This window comes from Salvia splendens, chromosome 9 (assembly GCF_004379255.2).
Source record: "Salvia splendens isolate huo1 chromosome 9, SspV2, whole genome shotgun sequence".
In the NCBI taxonomy this organism is placed as follows: domain Eukaryota; kingdom Viridiplantae; phylum Streptophyta; class Magnoliopsida; order Lamiales; family Lamiaceae; genus Salvia; species Salvia splendens.
Window position 1 is genome coordinate 6,500,053 of NC_056040.1, and position 24,785 is coordinate 6,524,837.

At 47.3% G+C, this 24,785-nt stretch overlaps 3 protein-coding genes across 3 annotated transcripts; 1 reads left to right on the forward strand and 2 right to left on the reverse strand.

Annotated features, from left to right (window-relative positions):
• Window positions 1–322: 322 nt before the first annotated feature.
• LOC121748623 lies at window positions 323–2,526 on the reverse strand. The gene has a single exon (XM_042143092.1). It carries the CDS (start codon window positions 2,430–2,432, stop codon window positions 483–485), a length of 1,950 nt encoding a protein of 649 aa, XP_041999026.1. The 5' UTR covers window positions 2,433–2,526; the 3' UTR covers window positions 323–482.
• A 1,155-nt stretch (window positions 2,527–3,681) lies between these two features.
• Window positions 3,682–4,706, forward strand: LOC121748943 (ubiquitin-40S ribosomal protein S27a). The gene is made up of 2 exons (XM_042143530.1): window positions 3,682–4,253; window positions 4,489–4,706. The coding sequence occupies exon 1, from the start codon at window positions 3,750–3,752 to the stop codon at window positions 4,218–4,220; it is 471 nt and encodes a 156-aa protein (XP_041999464.1). The 5' UTR covers window positions 3,682–3,749; the 3' UTR covers window positions 4,221–4,253; window positions 4,489–4,706.
• Window positions 4,707–7,286: 2,580 nt separating this feature from the next.
• On the reverse strand, window positions 7,287–8,268 carry LOC121749065 (short-chain dehydrogenase reductase 3b-like). Its single transcript, XM_042143681.1, has 2 exons — window positions 8,255–8,268; window positions 7,287–8,183 (listed from the first exon to the last, which is right to left on the reverse strand). The coding sequence occupies exons 1-2, from the start codon at window positions 8,266–8,268 to the stop codon at window positions 7,403–7,405; spliced, it is 795 nt and encodes a 264-aa protein (XP_041999615.1). The 3' UTR covers window positions 7,287–7,402.
• Between the last annotated feature and the right edge of the window lie 16,517 nt (window positions 8,269–24,785).

The window sequence follows — 24,785 nt, forward strand, 5'->3', positions numbered from 1 at the left end:
GAGGAATTTTGAAAGAATAGAGACTTGCGGACCAAGTAGTAGACCAATCAAAGAATCATAGTCAAATTTGACAAGCATGGAAAGTTATTTTTCTTATAAAGTGGAGTATTTGTAAATTTATACTCCCTTCGCCCTAAAAATAGATGATGTATTCCATAAACGTTACAAAATTTGCAGTGTTGTACTGTTGTTTAATGTGTAGTAATTGAAAATCACAAACAATAGTAGATAATCATAAAGTTGAAATAGTAATTTTCTCAACTTTATTTTCACTAGAATAGAGTCAGAGACCAAAAATATTAGTCTTCTTCTTCATTGAAAGTTGAAACAAAATACTAACTCCATTATAAGCTAGCTTGTGCACAAAAAATTCAACATGCTTTAAACATTGGACTATTAGTATGAAGCATGTTAGAAGAGTGAAATACGAAATGTTACACACCAATTAAACACAATTGCATATTCTGACATTAATCATAAGTTCAAATATCACATTTGATCCACAATGGTTCAATGAACTTCCCCTTCAAGTCATCCCCATTTTCACCAACCAGACTCAGTCGAGACAGATCGAGATCGATCTCATCGCGCAACACCTTTTGGTGCCACGTAGGCACCCCATTCTCATACGCATTACACGTCAGTCTTTGCAAGCCGCTCCCATCCAACCTCACCACGTACAAATCCCCATACGGCTGGAACTGATTCGGCAGCGCCACCGGCTCCGCCGTCACTCCGCCCAAATTCGCCGTGAACAGCAGCCACTCCATGTCCGCGCTGAAGCACACGTGGTTCAACCTCTCCCTCTCCTCAAATCCGGCCACCACCACTCTCCGAACTTCCGATCCGTCCGCCCTAGCTATGTATATACCGAACACGCTCGGATCGTCCGGCCGATGCCGATTCGAGGAGAACGCGATCGTCTCCCCGTCCGGCGACCAGCTCGCCATCGTGTCGATCCACGCGCCGTCGGTCAGACGTCGGATTCCAGTAGATTCGCCGGAGACGGCGTCGATGATGTAGAGGTTTTTGTGACCGTCTCGACCGGATCGGAACACGACGGATTTGCCGTCGGGGGAGCAGGATGGGAAGGCGTTGTTGCCGGTGCCTTCTTCGGTGAGAATTTTGATATCGGCGGCGATTTCGTCGCGATCGTTTGTTAGATCTGATCGATTGAATGTGACTCGGGCGATATGGACATTCGCGGTTACGGATTCGAAAACAGGACCGATCGATACGAAAATCACGTTTTCATCGGCGGGGTTCCAGCAATTGGAGAAGGTGGTTCGATTTTTGAACAGATTCCAGCGCTTTGTGCCGTCGGATCTGAGGATTCTGAGGCCGGAATTCTGATCGAAATCGCCGTTGAGTGCGATGAAAACGCCGGAGGGGGAGAAGGCGGGGAAAGAGCCGTTGATCCTGAACATGCGTATGCCTTCTAATGGACTCGAAATTGGATCGAGATGTGGAATCGTGGTGGTTCCGGCACCGCCGCTGCCTCTGAAGCGGTGATAACCGAGAAATGAACCTCCCGGCGATACAAAGGGGTTGTAATGGTGGAAATCAGGGTTTATCAACTCGGTTACAGGATAGAATTTCTGTAACTCTGTATCGAAAATCTCAATGTGGCGATGATTATTCCCCTTCCGCCTCGTCGCGACGGCAATTTTCGCGCTATGCAGCACTGCGGCAGGGGTGAAGCAGTGGATCCCCAGCGGCGTGACACGGCGTGGCGCAGCGGATAATTCGAAATCATGAGAGAAATTAGCAGGCAAATCAGCTTGGAAAATGCTCCACCATCCATCATCGGACTGGCGGTGGAAATACAGCGTCGAATCGCCGGACCACGTCGGCCAGCCGCCGTGATCGCACACCAGAAAACGCTTCGCCGGATTCGACTCACTAAAAACAACAATTTCCGTAGAGAGATCGTGGAACTCGCCTCCCCACCGTCTATTTCCATAGGAAGCGACGGCGATTAGCTTCCCCGATGGGGAGACGGCGGGGCTGAAATCGACGGAGCCGTAAGGCGTCAATCGCTCGACTTTTTCATCATCGATTCCGGCGGAATAGAGAGCGCACCAGCTCGTGAACAGCTTATCGGGGCGCTCGTGGGCGGAGATGAAGTAGAGGCGGCGGTTATTGACGGCGGGGCGGTCGTGGAAGAGGCTACCCGCGGCGGAGGGAAGGGGTTCGGGATGAGCGTCGGCGCCGCCACGGTTGAGGAATATCTGAGCGGAACCTGTTCTCTCAGAGATGTAGACGATTTTGCTGTCGTCGTCGAGGAAACTGCCGTTGAAGTTGATGGATGCGCCGTCAGTGAGGCGGCGCTCGGAGAAATCGTTGGAGCCGTTGAGTAGAACGGAGAAAATGTCGAAGCCGTAGTTGGCGCGGCCGACGGTGGAGAAGACTATGGTACCCCTAGGCGACATATTTTGCGGTAGAGATTATCGAAACTTTTAGAATTAGAGATGAAGTGAAATTTTAATCATAGTGATATGGAGATAAGTGCGACAAGTTGATGAGTATCGACCGACAAAATCAGTAAGAAAATTTCAATATTCTGATATACTCAAATTTCTCCTTTTGTCTCCTTTCATAAACACGCATCAAATCTTGAAAACGATAGTACTACTCCAGAATTCAAACTTAATTAAGCTTGTTTTTTTCAATTAACAGAACATGCATACATAAGTCAATTTAGCAAATAACCTGCATTAAGTAGGTCAATTGAAAACACACATAAATATGTCAATTGACCAGATATTCTATACAATTATACCCATGCTAATTTTTGAATATATGATTGTTTTTCTCCCACTATTTGGGATGTTTACCTAAAAATGACTTAAATTTAGATATTTATTAATTTAGTGCCAATTGTTTCATTTTTAGATATAAAATGTCATGTAAAAAAAATCAGATATCATAATATTAACATGATATCCGATATTATACGCTGATTGAGTAATCAAGTGTAATTTTAGATTCAATGTATTTGATTGAGTAAATCAATGTATAATTTTTTATAATTAATGTGTAATTTGTCAAAATCAAGTGTAATTTTAGATTCAATGTACTAAATGATTACTAATACTTTATCCGTCCCCAAATAATATGCATTTTTTGTTAAACACGAATTTTAATGTAAAATTGATAGAGTGAGAGATATGGAGAGAAAGAGTAATTAAAATATCATTAGTGAAAAATGAGTTTCACTTCATTGGAGAGAAAAGACTTTCTAAAATTAGAAAGTGTACATTCTTATGGGATAGAGGAAGTATCTAAGAAATGGAAATGCAGTTGATTTGAAATCTAAAGTACTGCCTCCTATTATTACTAGTCCCGATTTACCATTTCAGTATGTTTGCTATTAGGAGTCCCTATTCACTTTTACTGTTAGGAGTCTCGGCTCCACTACCTTTTTTCATCCATTTTTCTTAAACTGACGCACTCAAATGAGATTTCTAACTAAGGACGGAAAGAATGAGTAAAAATAAAAAATGTAGTATGTAACAAATGAAGTCATCCCAAGAAATATTTCGACGATGATTAACAAAATTAACCAAGTTCCCAAACTCGGCCCAATATAAAACGCCCAGAACAACAAAGCCCACAAAACTACCCAAAACACCCTTTCCCACAAAACCCTAATCTATAAAATCCGCGCCTCGCCCATTTTCGTCCCCCTCAGTCTGATTTCACCCCATCCAAAACCCTAGGCAAATCGCTCCCCCTCCGCCGCGAAGATGCAGATCTTCGTCAAAACCCTAACGGGTAAGACGATCACATTGGAAGTCGAATCCTCCGACACAATTGACAACGTCAAGGCCAAGATCCAGGACAAGGAGGGCATCCCCCCGGACCAGCAGCGCCTCATCTTCGCCGGGAAGCAGCTCGAGGACGGCCGCACCCTCGCCGACTACAACATCCAGAAGGAGTCCACTCTCCACCTGGTCCTCCGCCTCCGCGGTGGCGCGAAGAAGCGCAAGAAGAAGACCTACACCAAGCCGAAGAAGATCAAGCACAAGCATAAGAAGGTGAAGCTCGCCGTGCTCCAGTTCTACAAGGTGGATGACTCCGGCAAGGTGCAGAGGCTGAGGAAGGAGTGCCCCAACGCCGAGTGCGGCGCGGGAACTTTCATGGCGAATCACTTTGACAGGCACTACTGTGGTAAGTGTGGATTGACCTATGTCTACAATAAGGCCGGCGGTGATTGAGGTTCTTCTTTGCTAGTGCGATCTCAGTTACAGGTTTGCTATATGTTGAATCGTCGTTTCTGAACGATTTTATTTCTATAATTTTGACAATTTGAATCTATCTTTGTGGTGTTTTGAATTTTGGATTTAACTAATGTTATGTTACTAAAAGTTCCAAGTTTTTTTAATTTGGTTTACTGTTGATTGTGATTACTCTTTGAATTTTGCGTTCTGTTTTGGTTAAGGTTTAGTAATAGATATGTTGAATTCATCATGTTTTGCTGGTTAGGTCTAAAGTCGATAAGCCCAAAACAAGTAACGGCTGGAAACTGGATATGGTTGATTATGCAAACTCTTGTTGATTCTATGAATGATGTGGAGTTAATTTCTGTATTTTGCATTCTCAAAAAGATGTTGGTCTGTGTGTAACCAGATAATGTTGGATTGCTATGATTGTATAAGCAAAAGCTGAGTCTTGAGTTAATAAGATTAACAATGTTCTCTGAACTCCAAGCCCCCCCTTCTCCCCCGTCGTTCCCAATCTCCCAGCTTATTCTTGCATAATCGCTTGTTATCAGTCTCTGTTTGCAACTATTGTTCGTTGCAATGCAGTATCTTCAATGCCTCATTGAGCTTCTGCTATCGATGTCTTTCAGTGGCCAAAATGTGGGCTAAGAGCATCCTTAACCCTGGATTTAGGCCCCAAGTCCCTTTCATGTCATCATTATCCTAAATTTGAGTCTCAGACCACAACTGCTCTAAACCTGCAGGCCACAACCCGAGCCACAACTAATAAATTGCATTATTCACAACTTCAACCTATTTTACTCGTAAATGTAATACGTTGAACAATTCAAACTGGGAAAATACATTGTTCAGTAGAAATTAAAATTACAAATCCTACACAAAGCAAATTAAAAATACTAGAAAATAAAAATACAAGTCATACATTTTTTATAAAAAAGGATAAAACTACTACTTCTTCATTTGTGCACGAAGGTAGGCGATCATCTCATGGTGCAACTCGAGATCGAACTCTAACATTGTCGAAGTATCCCTCGATGTCAGCTCTGTCAGCTGGCTCATTCGCCAGGTAATATTCATCTCTGACATAGAGTCGGAGATCTTATTCAGAGACTGATTGGGCGGCGGTGGCGGCATAGCGAAGTAGCTCGCAGTTGCCTTCCCCTTCGCATTCCTCTTTATTGTCTTTGTTCCCATCGGACGGCTTTGAGTGCTAGGGGATGAGAAGAAGACGTTGTCGTCCGTCACGTTTAGATCGATCGCCTGACCTCCTTCGCTCGAAGAGTAGTTTCCGGCGGTGGAAACTTTGGTTCTCTTCGACGCTCCACTTGCCGTCGGTTCGGCCCCACCGGTGTACTTCGGGCTCTTCTCGACAATCTTCCAAACTTCGAAGTACTTGAAGTGCTTCTTCCCGTCAGCGAAGAACACCGCCTTGGCCTTCTCCACGAGGTCCATCTCGTTGTGCTTGCTCGGCCACATCCGGATTACGTTGGTCCACTTGCCATTCCACATGTTCATCTCCTTCTGGACCCGACTCCAATGCTTGCGCAGCTTCACGTAGCTACGCTCGAAAGACCCTCTAGGACGACCAATGTTGTACTTCTCCGCAATCCACTGCCAGAACACATTGCTGCTATGCTGGTTGCCGATGATAGGATCCTCGGAAACGTCGACGAAGTTCTTGGCCAGCCACAATGTCTCGTGCGGACTATACTTCTTCGGCCCTCATCATCCGCAACCTTGCCCTTGCTCCTCCCTTCAGCGGGTTCCATATCACTGATCTCGTACTCATCAGTGCTAACTGACGATGTTATGTCGATGTTGCTAACCACCCCCGGACTAGGCATCGTATGCGATGGGGGTGATGGCGGCACGTACCAATTGTTGGCGTTGACGAACTCGTTCATCGCTGTTAAACCACTCCATAGAAGTCAAAAATATGGGAATACAAGAGGATTGAAATGAGTAAAGTGCGGAAGAATGGTGGTCAAATGTTCAGTATTTATAGACAAAAATTCAAAAAACAAAAAAAAAATTGGGGACTTGCGGCCCTGCCCGGAGAGCATCTAACGCTGGGCTGGGACGCGTTCGTTGCGGCCCGGGCACACTTAACGCCGGCCGGACTGGCCTGGGCCGGAACTTTCTCCCCTCCAACGCCACGCACGGGCCGGGACTCGCTCATTGCGGCCCTGCCTGGTCCCGCGCGTTAAGGATGCTCTAAGTTCAGCAGTGGTTTATATTTATAAGTCGTGATCTGTGGGATTGTGTGAATCAAACTTATTGACATAATGTTAACTTATACGCTGGTTAGTGCATACAGCAGTCATAACTTATAAACACTGGGTTGCAAATATCCTTGAGTTGCAAATGTCTGTATCACTACATTTTAATACACTCAATGGTTGCATGTCACGTGATATTTACTTTTTTTTTAATTTCTAAATTAAAATTTGTTTATGTATGTATATTCTTTCTTTTTACATACTTTGACAACTACTCAACTGTTAGAATCTATGTAAACATTTTTCACGCCAACTAAAATAAAATGTAAAGTTTCCGCTTTACTTCATCTTGCAATAATTCCAAGTTGCAGGCGGCATGAAAAGTCAGTATTGTAATACCAACCCTACATGTCATTTGAATGGATTGTCAATTTATCTATTTTTGTAATAATTCACTGTCCTGGATTATGTTAGAATAAACATTATTTTTATCCTCATTTTCGATTTTCCTAAACTGAATTAATTAATAAAAAATCAGCATGACCTAAATCCATTATTTTGTTCGTAAATCTCTACAAGATCAGTACCCAAAAAAAAAACAATAATAGTGCATACTACTTGGCACCATAAAATAAAATACCAAATCAATTGTTTCGGACGTAAGGAGTTATGATAGTCTGAAATACCAATTAAATTGCAGGTTTCAATAAAATATTCGCAATTAAAAACAAACTTTGGGTGGAGTCGAGGCGTTGACCATTACAGTTCATTGAATTAGATCTCAATTAAAAATTCAACCCAACTCGCATAACTCGCGTATTACCAGGAAAAGCAGCACATGCATGCAATATCTTAAAATTCCATTATATTAAAAAATAAATTAAAAAAAACAAATATAGCACGTCAAAATACCAAAATGACATAGGTGATTTCTAAGGCCAAGTATCCGAACTCCGATCAAAACGACGCCGAAGAGTAACTGTGGTTCACCACCGCAAAACCTCCGTCAACGGCCAGGTTCTGGCCGCTGACGTAGGCGGACTCATCCGAGGCTAGAAACAGCGCGGCCTCCGCGATATGCCTGGCCTTGAGCACGATCCCCTTGAGGTTCGCCACCGCGCAACTATTCGCCTCGATATCCCCGGGATCCGCCCCGTACGCGGCGCACACCATCGGCGTGGCGACCCCGAACGGCGAGATGCAGTTCACCCTGATCCCGTGCTTCCCGAGCTCCCCGCACGCCGACCTAGCCAGCCCCACCACCGCGCTCTTCGCCGCTGAGTACGCGTGGGGCCCGCTCCCTCCCACGCACGCCGCCACGCTGGCGGTGCAGATGATCGACCCCCTCACGCGCCGCGCCACCATCGACCGCGCCGCGTGCTTGATCGTGGCCGCCACGCCGCGCACGTTCGTCGCGAGGACGCCGTCCAGCGCAGCGACATCGAGGTCCAGGATGCTCGAGATCGGGCCGAGAGCCCCGGCGTTGCTGAAGAGGACGTCGAGGCCGCCGTACCGCTCTACGGCGTACGCCACGGCGGCGGCCACCTGCGCCTCGTCACGGACGTCGCAGCGGCGGTAGCTCGCCCTGTCCGAGCTCATCGAGGCGATGAGCTCGGAGGCGAGCTCGTCCTGGATGTCGGCGACGACGACGGAGGCGCCGTGCTCGACGAAGAGGCGGGCGGCTTCGGCGCCGATGCCGCTGGCGGCGCCGGTGATGAGAGCGACCTTCCCCTCCAATCTGATGGAAATTTGGGGATTAGGTTATGCATGGATTGAAACATGTAGGAGAAATTGAAGCTAATTAATTACCTTTGCGTTGACATTGTAGAGGATGAGAGCGGGATGCAGTTACACGAGGAGGATTTGATTTAATTTGCAGAAAATGAGCTTCTTGGATCTGCTGTTTTTGTGTTATAAAAAGATGGATGAATGAATGAAATGATTATTAAAGTTAGGACTTTTAGTAGTAGTAGGTTTCAGAGCTCGAGACAAAAAGAATTAATGCCAACTTTCTATGTGAAACAGTCGATTAGTACTGTTTATGGCATTAGGCTTGACTGTCACTTATATATAATCTCGTCGTTCATTGGTCGCAGCAAGCACATAAATAAAATACTCCTACATTCACATATTTTAATGGGAGTACACATGTTATTTTAACACTATATATATATATATATATATATATACATTTCTTAATATATCGGTAAGTAATTGAAAGTAATTTCTTCTTTTGTTATTGATGGATCCGCGAATTTCTGATGTTAGTAAATGCTGGTAGAGAATGAAGATTACGACACAAAGAATTTACGTGGTTCGATTTACTGAAGTAAATCTACGTCCACGGGAAGAAGGGAGGGCAAGATTGTATTGCTTGATCTGGGATTACAGCTTACAACACAGACTTGCTATATGGTATTTTATCTCTAGAGAGCTTAACCCTTTTCTATCTGATCTAAGTTCTATTTATACATTGAACTAAGGTCGTGGTTTGCAGCCCCACTAACAAGATCGTGGGTGAGCAATAACTGCTCAATAACTGCTTCGTACCACTAAATAGATCGTGGGTATAGCGGAGGTCGTGGAGGCCTTTCATGAGTCCACTAACTCCTAGTTCGGTCGAATGCTGAGACCGAACTGCTGGACTTTACCGATCAGCTCTTGCCGATCTGAGAGGAGAGCTTGACTGGTCGGCTTTTACCGAGCTGTAGGCTGAGTCCGAACTCTTTGGTCGTGCCGAACTCTTTGGTGCCGAACAGATACTCTTTCTTGGGCTCTGGGCTGATGGGCCGTCACTGTTATTGGGCTTGCCATTAGGGTTTAGTTCGTACCCCATCACTACCCCCCCCGAAAAGCGAAGTGAATCACTTCGGCGAGGTGAGTCACTTCGGCATTCTGGATAATGGTAAGGGGGAGGCTGACGTCAGGGGACGTGCCTTGCGCGTGCCTGCATTAAATGCGACAGTAAAATCCGGCCGTTGAATCCTGAAAAGGTGGGATTCGAAACGGCGCAACGATCTCGAAATCTTTCCCGAATCTGATAAATATGCTCTTTCTTCCTCATTTGCACACTTTTGCTGTTGCGTCTTCTATACTCTCTCTTTCTCGAGAAATTTTCTTCCGCTTTCAAGAGCTTCTTCAGACTTTCTTCACCTTCAAAAAGTAAGAAAAATGGCTTCTATTTCTTCTTCGGAGTCGGGTAGCGGTAGGAGAGGCGGTAAGGGGTCTTCTGGCCGGAAAGAGTCCGGGGAGAAGACCGTAGAGTATTTCCATAGTATTTTGAGTAAGGATACTGTGGTATCCCTACCCGAAAAATACTTTTTTCCTGGGGGGAGGGCGGTGGTACCTGACGGTGATCATAGGGCTGACTCCCCGCCGGAGGGTTACGCCACCGTGTACGAGGCCTGCTTAGAATGCGGGCTTCGTTTCCCCCTCCCTTCTGCCTTTATAGATTTACTAGATTTTTTTCAGCTTCCTTTAGGCCAGGTGACTCCGAACTCTTGGAGGCACTTGTCGGCCTTCGCTGCCGAACTCCGTAGGTTAGGAAGGGATTTGTCTTTGAAGGCGATCCTTAAATTCTTTCAATTTAAGAGGAAGGGGTCTTGGTTTTACTTGATCCCTGTACAGCCCTTTAGGGCCTTTTGTAAAACGAAGTGGCCGAAGTGGCAAAATCGCTTCTTCTACTATGATAGGACCGCGGCTCCTAGTTTTCCCTGGAGAGGGCCGGAGTCCGTTATCCGTCATCCTCGGCCTGAACCGTTGGACGCGCTCGATGGCGAGCTCAACAAGATTCCCATAGTTAGGAAACAATACACGGAGTCTGAGCTCGTCAAGGGCGACGTCGTGTTCGACATCTCGTCTTCGGACGAAGAGGCCGAGGGTGAGGATTTCTCTTTATCTTTATGCTCTACTGCTTTAACGAAGAAAATCTGACTTTGCTTTCTTGCTTTTTGGCAGTGTACATGCTAAATAAGGCTAGCCGCAAATCTTCGGAGTCCAGGGAGCCGGAGAGGCCGAAAACCACCAGCTCGGCGTCTGATGCCGAGAGGACTCCGAAAAGGCAAAAAACCTCTTCGGATCCGAAGAAGCCGGAGTCGACTTCGGCAAAGGGGAAGGGGAAGGCCCAGAAGCCCCCGAGAGCGCCAGAGAAAGATGTGGTCTTGGCGCCTCCTTCGGAACATATCTGTGAGCCGTTTTTATGGCCCACGGACTTCGCCGAGGTGAATTCTCTTCTTGATTTTCTGGCCTTGCTTTTTTCCTGTATTTTTTGTGGCCCCTTTGTTGACTTTTTTCTTTATCCATTTTCAGAGGAACGATATGCTCTCCAAGCTCGTCGCCGTCGAACTCTCCAAAGCGTCCAATGACTATGCTGAGATGCAGAGGAAGTTGGCGGCTGCTTGTCATCGGGCCGAACAGGCTGAGGCTAACTTTGAGAAGGCCAGAGCTGCTAGGATTTCGGCCCAGGATGAAGCTCAGTTTGCCAAAAACCAGCTCGTCATCCAGCGAGAGCAGACGAAACGGAGGGATGCTGCCGCCGTGGCTGCCCAGGGGGAGGCTCTCCGTGTTTACACGGAGAAACTCTTTTTGAGCAGCCAGTTCTCGGCCTTTGTCGGTAGTCTGGTAAGGCTAATTACCGATAAGGGCGAGCAGGGGGCCGACGTCGTGCTGCCTCTGTACAGCCGAGAGATAGCAGCTCGGCTTCAGAATCTGCCGCTCCTTGAGGAGCTCGCTTCATCCTCGGTCCTGCTTTCTGCAGACCGAGTCCGGAGTTGTCGAGCTGATCGGGACGAGAACCTGGAGGCTATCTTTGCCTCCGTGGGACCCGTTTCACCCGCTTCGACTTACAACGGAGAGGGTGAGGCCGAGCCGCTGGAGCTGGAGGCCGAAGTCGAGCGGGCCGGGCATCCGGAGAAGAAAGCCGATCAGGAGGCGGAGGCGAGGCCGGCAGGAGGCGAGGCCGAGGCTGAGGTAGCTCAGGAGAAAGAAGCTGAACCAGACCAAGGAGCCGGAGACGAAGCTGGTGGAGTATGATTTCGTCTCCCTTCTCTTAGTCTAGTTTCTTCCTTGTAAAATGGCCTTGAAGCCCTCCTAGTGTAAAAAATTTTCCTTGTGAATGAAAAATTCTCCACACTTGTCTTCGTATAGCTTTTCGTACTCGCCTTTATTCCTGTTGTATTTTACTATCTGCTCGGTACAGCTGCCGAACTAATATAGCTGCTTTGTACTCAAGGAGATGGAGATACTTCACTGGAAACGGCTGTACTCTTCGGCTTTAGACGAAGCTGAGAAAAGAGCTATAGCCGATCAGACGAAGAATGACGAGCTTCTGGCTCGTTTAGTGAAGCTGGAGGCCGATAATAAGGACTTAGAGTCCGATAAGAAGGATCTGGAGGCCGAGCTGAATACGACCATTGCTGAGAGGACTGCGTACGAGGATTACATCCGTGTGCGCGGGGGAGTGACCATATCAGATGTTCAGAGTCGAGTTGACGAACTGTGGGAGGAATATCATGTACTCCGGAGGAACAATGCGCTGGAGAGCTCGGCTTGCCAACAAGTTGTGAAATCATTGCGGCGCTGGGCTTCTAGGTACAACATTGTTCTTTCTCGGCGCCCCTCCATAGAAAGATTCCTTCGGCATATCGTGGCAACAGATGCTCGCACTCCAGATCAAACCTCTGGTTCCCTTGTTCAAAATCCTACTCCCAGTCAACAACGAACTCCGGAACAGCCGGAAACGTCAAGACGAGAACGGGCTCAGGAGCAACCGGAATCGTCAAGACAGGGACGGACTGAAATTCGCCGAGGAGTTGTGACTATGAGCGAGCAAGATCAGCAGATGCTTATTGCAGAGACTCTTCATCGCCGAGGTGTTAGGACTTCTCGGGCTCGGGGAAGAGGCGTTGGGTCGAGGATAGCATCTCGTCGACCTGCTTATTCTTCATCTGCTCGGAACAACCGAACTCGGCTTCCAGAGGATTTTGCAGATAGGTGGCTTAACTTCAGTAACCCTGGACAGTAGAATAGTCCTTTGTAATAGCGTAACGCCATTTTGTAGGGTAGCGGAGTTGTATGCCGAACAAGATTTGAAAAATGAAATTTTGTTTTCGCTTCTAACACTGTATTTACAGCTTAGCGAAAAAATTTCATCGTACTTGTCCTCGGTCTTATGAAGTAAACTTCTTTGACCGGACTTGGTCCTTGGTCTTATGAAGTAAACTTCTTTGACCGGACTCGTCTTTGGTCTGATGAAATAAACATCTTTGACCGGACTCGTCTTTGGTCTGATGAAATAAACGTCTTTGACCGGACTCGTCTTTGGTCTGATGAAATAAACATCTTTGACCGGACTCGTCTTTGGTCTGATGAAATAAACATCTTTGACCGGACTTGGTTTGTGTTCTAATTTGGCGATTTTTGTCGCCGGGATCGAACTTTCCCTTGTCCTAATTCGGCGAGTTTTATCGCGTGGATCGGACTTTCCCAGTTAACCGAAGTGGTCTTATGCAGTAAACCTCTTTGACTAGACATGGTCGTCCCCGGTCTTATGAGGTAAACTTCTTTGACCGAACTTGGTCGTCCTAATTCGGCGAGGTTTATCGCGTGGATCGGACTTTCCCTTATTGCAGTTCGTTTCAGACGAAGTGCTTATTAAGCTGAATTGCGGTCTTGTATCCTCCTTGGAAGCTTGGACTCACAATCGTTGGCTTATTGCAGTTCGTTTCAGACGGACTGCTTGTTAAGCTGAATTGTGGTCTTATATCCTCCTTAGAAGCTTGGACTCACAATAGTCTTTAATAATCGATCTAAAAAGGGGATCAGTCTTTAAAGAACGATATACCTTGGTACCATTTGTAAGAGACGACAAGCACATAGAGACAAAACACATAGAGAAAATATGAAAAAGACGAAAGAAAAAAACTTTAAACTTTTTATAAAACGACAAGTAAAAGGTACAAGTAAAAAACAAACAAATAAAAACATGTACCCCTATGACCGAACTAGACACAAGACAGACTGACCGGACTTTGTCTCTTACAAGTGGAACTTCTTGAGGTTGGAGACGTGCCATGTTCGGGGTACTTGTTCTCCTGACATGTGAGTCAACTTATAAGACCCTTTGCCGAGGACTTCTGACACCCGATATGGACCCTCCCATGTGGGTTCGAGTTTGCCCAGCTTTTCTGCTCGGCTTACTTCGTTGTTTCTCAAGACGAGATCTCCCACTTGAAATTGAAGCTTTTTCACCCTTTGGTTATAATACCGGGCTACTTGCTCCTTATACTTGGCTGCTTTTATGCACGCCAATTCTCTTCTTTCTTCGGCGAGATCTAGTTCTGCTCTCAGTCCGTCGTTATTCATTTCTGAGGAGAAATTTAGAGTTCGGGGACTGGGTACGCCGATCTCCACCGGAATTACGGCTTCAGTGCCGTACACCAGACTATACGGAGTTTCACCGTTGGAGGTTTTGGGTGTAGTTCGGTAGGACCATAGGACTTGTGGGAGATTTTCTACCCATTGTCCTTTGGCTTGTTCTAACCGAGCTTTTAACCCTTTCACCAGAATCCGGTTCGTTACTTCCGTTTGTCCGTTTGCTTGGGGATGGGAGACCGAAGTGAACCGCTGTTGAATGTTCAGCTCTTGGCACCAATTCTTGAACGTCTTGTCGGTGAACTGAGTCCCATTATCCGAGATGAGGATGTGGGGTATGCCAAATCGGCACACTATGTTCTTCCAGACGAAGTCCAATGCCTTTGAGCTCGTTATCGTAGCTAATGGTTCAGCCTCCACCCACTTCGTGAAGTAGTCCACGGCAACGATAAGGAATTTCATTTGCCGAGGAGCTTGAGGAAGTGGTCCCACTATGTCTATGCCCCATTGCATGAAAGGCCAAGGGCTTTGCATAGTGTATAGATCGGTCTGCGGCATCCTTGGGACATTTGCATGAATTTGGCACTTCGTACACTTCTTGACGAGCTGCACTGCCTCTTGTACCATGGTTGGCCAATAATATCCCCATCTCAGAACTTTTTTAGCTAAAGCTCTGGCTCCGATGTGGCTACCGCACGATCCTTCATGAACTTCTCTGAGGATGTAGTCCGTCTCTTCTGGTCCTACGCACCGCAATAACGGCTGGAGGTAAGACTTTCTAAAGAGGACTCCTTCATGAAGTTCGTACCGAAGTGCTCGGCACGTGATCTTCCGAGCTTCTCTCTTATCCTCGGGCAATTGTCCTTGATCCAGATACTGCAAGATCGGCGTCATCCAGTTCGGCGAGCTGGATACTGAGTGTACCTCGGCTTCATCAATGCTTCTGTGCATTAATTCTTCCGCCTTTGAGCTCGGATCCGAGGCCAACTTACTTAAGGTATCTGCTCGGCTATTTTCCGCTCTGGGAATGCGGATTATCCGAAAATAGGAGAAACTTCGGCTGATGCTTTGCGCTTTGTCCAAATACTTCTTCATTCTCTCGTCACGGGCTTCACTTGTACCCAACATGTGATTTACTATGACTTGTGAATCACAATGGACTTTGAGAGATTTGACGAGCAGACTTTGCGCTAACTGGAGTCCGGCCAGGAGGGCTTCGTACTCGGCTTCATTATTAGTAGTGGGGAATAAGAACCGAAGTGAGTAGGCTACCTCGTGTCCGTCGGGAGCGACAAGTAAAATACCAGCTCCACTTCCCATCTTGTTCGAAGCTCCATCTACGAACCCGCTCCAGCAGTCCGGCGGCTCTACTTCGGATTCCAAGGGCTGTGCTAGTTCGGCACTGGCAGAATTCTTCTGTTCGGCAATAACAGGAATTGCTTGATCGAACTTCGCTTCTGCAAGAAAATCTGCCAAGGCTTGTCCCTTGATGGCTTTCCGAGGTAGATATTCAATTGTGTGCTCTCCCAACTCTATAGCCCACTTGGCGATTCTGCCTGATGCTTCTGGTTTGGTCAACACTTGCCGAAGTGGCAGATCAGTTAAGACGCATACCTTGTGAGCATAGAAGTATGGCCGCAGTCTCCTGGCTGCATTTACTAATGCCAGAGCAATCTTTTCCAGAGGTTGATACCTGGTTTCTGGACCTCTTAATGCTCGGCTTGTAAAGTAGATGGGAAGCTGCTTTAGGCCTTCTTCTCGTACAAGCACCGCGCTGATGGTTTGATCCGATGCCGCTAAGTATAAGAATATTACTTCGGCTTCGGTTGGAGCAGAGAGAATAGGAAGCTCGGCTAGATAACTTTTGAGCTCGTCAAAGGCCTTTTTCTGCTCGGCTCCCCACTCGAACTTTGGTGCCTTTTTCAACACCGTGAAGAACGGCAGTTGCTTTTCGGCTGCTTGAGAAAGGAATCGATTCAGTGCGGCTAGACATCCGGTTAGCCTTTGCACGTCATGTATGGACTTCGGCATCGCCATGTTTTGAACAACTTGAACTTTTGAGGGGTTTGCCTTGAGTCCGTCCTTTGAAACCCAACAACCCAGAAACTTTCCCGAATCTACCAAAAAGGTACACTTTTGGGGATTAAGTTTGAGGTTGGCTTTCTTGAGCACGTTGAGAGTGGACTTGAGGTTGTGTTCGTACTCCGAAGTGCTTTTGCTTTTGACGACTATATCGTCCACATACACTTCGACCTCCTTTCCAATCAGGTGCCGAAAAAGCTTGTCTACCATCCTTTGATAAGTGGCTCCGGCATTCTTTAAACCGAATGGCATCTTTTTATAAGCGAAAATGCCGAAATCAGTAATGAAGGCCGTTTTTGAAGCGTCAATCTCATCCATTAAAACTTGATGGTATCCTTTGTACAGATCAAGAAAACAAAAAATTTCAAAGCCTATCAAAGCTTCTACTTTTTTATCTATGTTCGGAAGGGGATAGCAATCTTTGGGACAGTGCTTATTTAGATCGGTGAAATCTATGCACATCCGCCATCCTCCTTCCTTTTTCTTGATCATGACAGGATTGGCCACCCACGAAGGATACTTCACTTCGAATAACACATCCGCCTTCAATAATTGACGGACTTCGTCATGGATGACTTGACTTCGTTCTGCCGCAAAGAGTCTTTGCTTCTGTTTTATCGGCCGGACTGAAGGATCAATATTTAACCGATGAGTGATTACCTCGGGGGGCACTCCGGTCATGTCCAACGGAGACCATGCAAAGACGTCTTTATACTCCTTGAGGAGCTGGATGGTTTTTTCCCGAAGTAGGGGCGTTCCCGCGAAGCCGATCTTAACCGTTCTGGATGGATCGTCTTCGTACAGCTGAACTGTCATCGAGTTCGGCTCCGGTATGACTTCGGTCATCGCCTCTGACTCCGGCTGCTGTGATTGCTATGCTTGGTGGTGCCGATCTGACTGCTCGGCACTTCTAAGCGCAATTTGCAGACATTCCTTTGCTCTCTTTTGGTCACCTCGGATGACCGCTATCCCTCCTTTAGTAGGGATCTTGATGGTGAGGTGATAGGTGGAGCAAACGGCCCGAACTGTGTTGAGCCAGTCTCTTCCCAGGATGACGTTGTACGGGGACCGAGCTTTCACCACGAAAAACTCAATCATCGTACTGGAGCTAGTAGGCGCTTTCCCCACCGTGATCGGAAGGCTGATAATACCTTCAGGGCGGGTGTCCTCCTGGGTGAAGCTCTTCAGGGGAAGCGGAGCCGGACTGAGCCGAGCTGGGTCCACTTCTAGTTTGTCGAAGCACTCTTTAAAAAGAATGCTAACCGACGCTCCTGTATCCACAAACACCCTGTGGATCAGTTTGTTTGCCACTCCGGCTTGGATGACAATGGCGTCTTGGTGAGGAGAGATGGCCGGGACGGGATCAGCAGCCGAGAACGTAATCACTTCGTCCTGCTTCAGCCTTTTATGCGTTGGCTCCTCTCGATTGGAGCCTCTGCGTTCTGACTTTAGGGACGACTTGGTCTTCCCGGCAGGGAGCGCGTCAATAGTCTGGATTACTCCATCATATTGCGGCTCGTCATCGTCTTCGGTATCCGGCTGCCTTTTCGGATCCTGAGGAGCGCAGTTCGCACCACTCTGCTTTTTATTCTTCTTTGGCTGCTTGCTTCGGTATTTTTTCAATGTCCCTGCCTTCACAAGAACATCGATACCTGCAGCCAAGTTTCTGCACTCCTCAGTATCGTGACCGTGGTCTTGATGGTAGGAGCAGTAGCTATCCTGTGGTCGGCGCGCGGCTGATTTCGTCATCCGCTTTGGCTTTTCGAATAGGTCAGAGTGCAGTTCGAAAATTTCCGCTCTCGGCTTGTTCAGCGGTACGAACTGAGCGGGCGGCTTCTCGGGATTGAGACGAGGTCCCAATCTGTCTTGCACCGGAGCCCTTTGAATTCTTTCAAATGGAGTCCGGCGAGGATGCCCCTGATCGCTATGATCGGGCTTCCTTCTGTCTCCTCGGGTCGATGAGCTGTCTAACGACCGTTTGCGACGGTCTGCCTCATCGGCCCGGGAGTACTGGTCCGCAATGTCCCACATTTCCTGAGCTGTCTGCGGACCGCACTCAACGAGCTTCCTGTAGAGAGCTCCGGGCAGGATTCCATTTTGGAATGCCGAGATGACAAGCAGATCGTTGAGATCGTCTACTTGCAGGCATTCCTTGTGGAATCTTGTCATAAAGTCGCTGATTTTTTCGTCGCGACCTTGACGAATGGAAAGCAGCTGAGCCGAAGTGATTCGGGCTTCCGCTTTCTGAAAGAACCTCCTGTGGAAGGCATCCATTAGATCTCGGTAAGATCTGATGCTGCCCTGGGGGAGGCTATCGAACCACCTTCTCGCGTTCCCGATGAGCAGCTCGGGAAACAGCTTGCACATGTGGACCTCGTTGAGACCCTGGTTCGCCATGTTATATTGATAGCGCCCCAAGAAATCGTGAGGGTCCACGAGCCCGTCGTAAGTCATCGACGGAGTTCGGTAGTTCTGTGGTAGGGGAGTTCGGGTGATGTCGTCCGAGAACGGAGTCTTCAGTGCTCCGTACACGGCGAATCCGATATCTCGTCGGTATGGAGGAGATTGAGTTCTCCTGTGATTCCGGTACCGAGGAATCCTCATGACTTCTTGGGACGCTATCAATATAATATGGCGAACCAGGGTCTCAATGAGGTCCATATGTGCAAGCTGTTCCCCGAACTGCTCATCGGGAACGCCAGAAGGTGGTTCGACAGCCTTCCTCAAGGCAGCATTAGATCCTACCGAGATCTAATGGGTGCTTTCCACAGGAGGTTCTTTCAGAAAGCGGAAGCCCGGATCACTTCGGCTCAGCTGCTTTCTATTCGTCAAGGTCGCGACGAAAAAATCAGCGACTTTATGACAAGATTCCACAAGGAATGCCTACAAGTAGACGATCTCAACGATCTGCTTGTCATCTCGGCATTCCAAAATGGAATCCTGCCCGGAGCTCTCTACAGGAAGCTCGTTGAGTGCGGTCCGCAGACAGCTCAGGAAATGTGGGACATTGTGGACCAGTACTCTCGGGCCGATGAGGCAGACCGTCGCAAACGGTCGTTAGACAGCTCATCGTCCCGAGGAGACAGAAAGAAGCCCGATCATAGCGATCAGGGGCATCCTCGTCGGACTCCATTTGAAAGAATTCAAAGGGCTCCGGTGCAAGACAGATTGGGACCCCGTCTCAATCCCGAGAAGCCGCCCGCTCAGTTCGTACCGCTGAACAAGTCAAGAACGGAAATTTTCGAACTACATTCCGATATGTTCGAAAGACCAAAGCGGATGACGAAATCAGCCGTGCGGCGACCTCAGGATCAATATTGCTCCTTCCATCAAACCCACGGTCACGATACCGAGGAGTGCCGAAATTTGGCTGCAGGTATTGATGTTCTTGTGAAAACAGGAACGTTAAAAAAATACCAAAGCAAGCAGCCGAAAAAGAACAAAAGACAGAGAGGTGCGAACTGCAATCCTCAGGATCCGAAAAGGCATGAGGATCCCGAAGACGACGACGAGCCGCAATATGATGGAGTAATCCTGACTATTGATGCTCTCCCTGCCGGGAAGACTAAGTCGTCCCTAAAAGCAGAACGCAGAGGTTCCAATCAAGAGGAGCCAACACATAAAAGGCTGAAGAAAGACGAAGTGATTACATTTTCAGATGCCGATCCCGTCCCAGCCATCTCTCCTCACCAAGACGCTATTGTCATTCAAGCCGGAGTGGCAAACAAACTGGTCCACAGAGTATTTGTGGATACAGGAGCGTCAGTCAGCATTCTTTTTAAAGAATGTTTCGATAAAATGGAAGTGGATCCAGCTCGGCTCAGTCCGGCTCCACTTCCTCTGAAAAGTTTCGCCCAGGAGGACACCCGCCCTGAAGGTATTATCAGCCTTCCGATCACGGTGGGAAAAGCACCTACAAGCTCCAATACGATGATCGAGTTCTTTGTGGTGAAAGCTCGGTCCCCGTACAACATCATCCTGGGGAGAGACTGGCTCAACACAGTTCGGGCCGTTTGCTCTACTTATCACCTCACCATCAAGATCCCCACTAAAGGTGGGATAGCGGTCATCCGAGGTGATCAAAAGAGAGCAAAAGAATGTCTGCAGATTGCGCTTAAAAGTGTCGAACAATCAGTTCGGCACCATCAAGCATAGCAATCACAGCAACCGGAGTCAGAGGCAAGCGAGATGACCGAAGTCACTTCAGAGCCGAACTCAATGACCGTTCAGTTATACGAAGATGATCCATCCAGAACGGTCAAGATCGGCTTCGCAGGAACGCCTCTACTCCGAGAAAAGACCATTCAGCTCCTCAAAGAGTACAAAGATGTCTTTGCATGGTCTCCGTTGGACATGACCGGAGTGCCCCCCGAGGTAATCACTCATCGGTTAAATATTGATCCTTCAATCCGGCCAGTAAAACAGAAGCAAAGACTCTTTGCGGCAGAAAGAAGCCAAGTCATCCATGACGAAGTCCGCCAATTGCTAAAAGCGGATGTACTATTCGAGGTGAAATATCCTTCTTGGGTGGCCAATCCTGTGATGATCAAGAAAAAAGAAGGAGGATGGCGGATGTGCATAGATTTTACCGATCTAAACAAGCACTGTCCTAAAGATTGCTATCCCCTTCCGAATATAGATAAAAAAGTAGAAGCTTTGATCGGCTTCGAAATTTTCTGTTTTCTTGATTTATACAAAGGATATCACCAAGTGTTGATGGATGAGAGTGACGCTCCGAAAACAGCTTTCATTACCGATTTCGGCATTTTCGCTTATAAAAAGATGCCATTCGGTTTAAAGAATGCCGGAGCCACTTATCAAAGGATGGTAGACAAGCTTTTTCGGCACCTAATCGGAAAGCAGGTTGAAGTGTATGTTGACGATATAGTCGTCAAAAGCAAAAGCACTTCGGAGTACGAGCTCAACCTCAAGTCCACTCTCAACGTGCTCAAGAAAGCCAACCTCAAACTTAATCCCCAAAAGTGTACCTTTTTGGTAGATTCGGGAAAGTTTCTGGGTTGTTGGGTTTCAAAGGACGGACTCAAGGCAAACCCTTCAAAAGTTCAAGTCGTTCAGAACATGGCAATGCCGAAGTCCATACATGACGTGCAAAGGCTAACCGGATGTCTCGCCGCACTGAATCGATTCCTTTCCCAAGCAGCCGAAAAGCAACTGCCGTTCTTCAAGGTGTTGAAAAAGGCACCAAAGTTCGAGTGGGGAGCCGAGCAGAAAAAGGCCTTTGACGAGCTCAAAAGTTATCTAGCCGAGCTTCCTATTCTCTCTGCTCCAACCGAAGCCGAAGTAATATTCTTATACTTAGCGGCATCGGATCAAACCATCAGCGCGGTGCTTGTACGAGAAGAAGGTCTAAAGCAGTTTCCCATCTACTTTACAAGCCGAGCATTAAGAGGTCCAGAAACAAGGTATCAACCTCTGGAAAAAATTGCTCTGGCGTTAGTAAATGCAGCAAGGAGACTGCGGCCATACTTCTATGCTCACAAGGTATGCGTCTTAACTGATCTGCCTCTTCGGCAAGTTTTGACCAAGCCAGAAGCATCAGGCAGAATCGCCAAATGGGCCATAGAGCTGGGAGAACACTCAATCGAGTACCTACCTCGGAAAGCCATCAAGGGACAAGCCTTGGCAGATTTTCTTGCAGAGGCCAAGTTCGATCAAGCAATCCCTGTCATTGCCGAACAGAAAAATTCTGCCAATGCCGAACTAGCACAGCCCTTGGAATCCAAAGAAGAGCCGCCGGACTGCTGGAGCGGATTCGTAGATGGAGCTTCAAACAAGATGGGAAGTGGAGCTGGTATTTTACTTGTCGCTCCCGACGGACACGAGGTAACCTACTCACTTCGGTTCCTATTCCCCACTACTAATAATGAAGCCGAGTACGAAGCCCTCCTGGCCGGACTCCAGTTAGCGCAAAGTCTGCTCGTCAAGTCTCTCAAAATCCATTGTGATTCACAAGTCATAGTGAATCACATGTTGGGTACAAGTGAAGCTCGTGACGAGAGAATGAAGAAGTATTTGGACAAAGCGCAAAGCATCAGCCGAAGTTTCTCCTATTTTCGGATAATCCGCATTCCCAGAGCGGAAAATAGCCGAGCAGATACCTTAAGTAAGTTGGCCTCAGATCCGAGCTCAAAGGCGGAAGAATTAATGCATCGAAGCATTGATGAAGCCGAGGTACATTCAGTATCCAGCTCGCCGAACTGGATGACGCCGATCTTGCAGTATCTGGATCAAGGACAATTGCCCGAGGATAAGAGAGAAGCTCGGAAGATCACGTGCCGAGCACTTCGGTACGAACTTCATGAAGGAGTCCTCTTTAGAAAGTCTTACCTCCAGCCGTTATTGCGGTGCGTAGGACCAGAAGAGACGGACTACATCCTCAGAGAAGTTCATGAAGGATCGTGCGGCAGCCACATCGGAGCTAGAGCTTTAGCTAAAAAAGTTCTAAGATGGGGATATTATTGGCCAACCTTGGTACAAGAAGCAGTGCAGCTCGTCAAGACCTGCCCGAAGTGCCAAATCCATGCAAATATCCCAAGGATGCCGCAGACCGATCTATCCACTATGCAGAGCCCTTGGCCTTTCATGCAATGGGGCATAGACATAGTAGGACCACTTCCTCAAGCTCCTCGGCAAATGAAATTCCTAATCGTTGCCGTGGACTACTTTACGAAGTGGGTGGAAGCTGAACCATTAGCTACGATAACGAGCTCGAAGGCATTGGATTTCGTCTGGAAGAACATAGTGTGCCGATTTGGCATACCCCACATCCTCATCTCGGATAACGGGACTCAGTTCACCGACAAGACGTTCAAGAATTGGTGCCAAGAGCTGAATATTCAACAGCGGTTCACTTCGGTCTCTCATCCACAAGCAAACGGACAAACGGAGGTAACAAATCGTATCCTGGTGAAAGGGTTAAAAGCTCGGTTAGAACAAGCCAAAGGACAATGGGTAGAAAATCTCCCTCAAGTCCTATGGTCCTACCGAACTACACCCACAACCTCCAACGGTGAAACTTCGTACAGTCTGGTGTACGGCACTGAAGCCGTAATTCCGGTGGAGATCGGCGTACCCAGTCCCCGAACTCTAAATTTCTCCTCAGAAATGAATGACGACGGACTGAGAGCCGAGCTAGATCTTGCCGAAGAAAGAAGAGAATTGGCATGCATAAAAGCAGCCAAGTACAAGGAGCAAGTAGCCCGGTATTACAACCAAAGGGTAAAGAAGCTGCAATTTCAAGTGGGAGATCTCGTCTTGAGAAACAACGAAGTAAGCCGAGCAGAAAAGCTGGGCAAGCTCGAACCCACATGGGAAGGTCCGTATCGGGTGTCAGAAGTCCTCGGCAAAGGGTCTTACAAATTGGCTCACATGTCAGGAGAACAGGTACCCCGAACATGGCACATTTCCAACCTCAAAAAGTTCCATTTGTAAGAGACAGTCCGGTCAGTCAGTCTTGAGTCCTGTTCAGTCAATGTGTTTTATTTGGTTTACTTGGTCTTTATTTGTCTCTGTGCGTTTTGTCTGTGTGTTTTGTCTGTCTCTGTGCGTGTCGTCTCTTACAAATGTTACTGAGGTATCTTGTTCTTCGAAGGCTGATCCCCTTCTTAGAACATATACAAGCCAACGATTGTGAGTCAAAGCTTCTACAGAAGATACAAGACCACAATTCAGCTTAAACAAGCAGTTCGTCTGAAACGAGCTGCAACAAGCCAACGATTGTGAGTCAAAGCTTCTAAAGAAGATACAAGGCCACAATTCAGCTTAAACAAGCAGTTCGTCTGAAACGAGCTGCAATAAGCCAACGATTGCGAGTCCAAGCTTCTAAAGAGGATACAAGACCACAATTCGGCTTAAAAATCAAGCACTTCGTCTGAAACGAACTGCAACGAAAGTCCGATTCTCGCGATAAAACTTGCCTGAATTAGGACAAGGGAAAGTCCGATCCACGCGATAAAACTCGCCAAATTAGGACAAGGGAAAGTCCGATCCCCAAATTAGGACAACGGAAAGTTCGATCCGAGCGATAAAACTCGCCAAATTAGGACGCAAACCAAGTCCGGTCAAAGAAGAGTTCACTTCATCAGACCGAGGACAAACATCAACTTACCCCGTACCTTTATCCAGAATGCCGAAGTGATTCACTTCGCTTTCCGGGGGGGGTAGTGATGGAGTACGTACTAAACAAGCCCAACAGCAGTAAAGCCCAAGAAAGAGTATCAGTTCGGCATGACTAAAGAGTATCAAAGTTCAGTTCGGCACAACCAAAGAGTTCGGCCCCAGCCTACAGCTCGGTTGCTCTCAGGTCGGCATCAAGCTCTACTCTCAGATCGGCAAAAGCTGCTCGGCCATAATTCAGCAGTTCGGTCTCAGTATTCGACCGAACTAGGAGATAGTGGACTCATGCAGGATTTCCACCTCCACCACCCACGATCTATTTAGTGGTGTCAAGCAGTCATTAACTCATGCAGGATAGTGGACCCATGCAAGATCGCCACGATCTCCACGACATCCACTACCTAGTAAATGGCTGCATGCCACGATCTAGGTCCAATGTATAAATAGAACCTAGATCAGATAGATAGGGTTAAGTTCTAAATAGACTCTCTCGCTTTCTAGAGATAAAATACAAAATAGCAAGTCTGTATTGTAAGCTGTAAGAAAACAGATCAAGCAATACAACTCTGCCCTCATTTCTTCCCGTGGACGTAGATTTACCTCAGTAAATCGAACCACGTAAAATCTCTGTGTCGTGATCTGCATCTTCCTGCATTCATCACCATCAAAAATTCGCGGATTCATCAACGTCCACGGGAAGAAGGGAGGGCAAGATTGTATTGCTTGATCTGGGATTACAGCTTACAACACA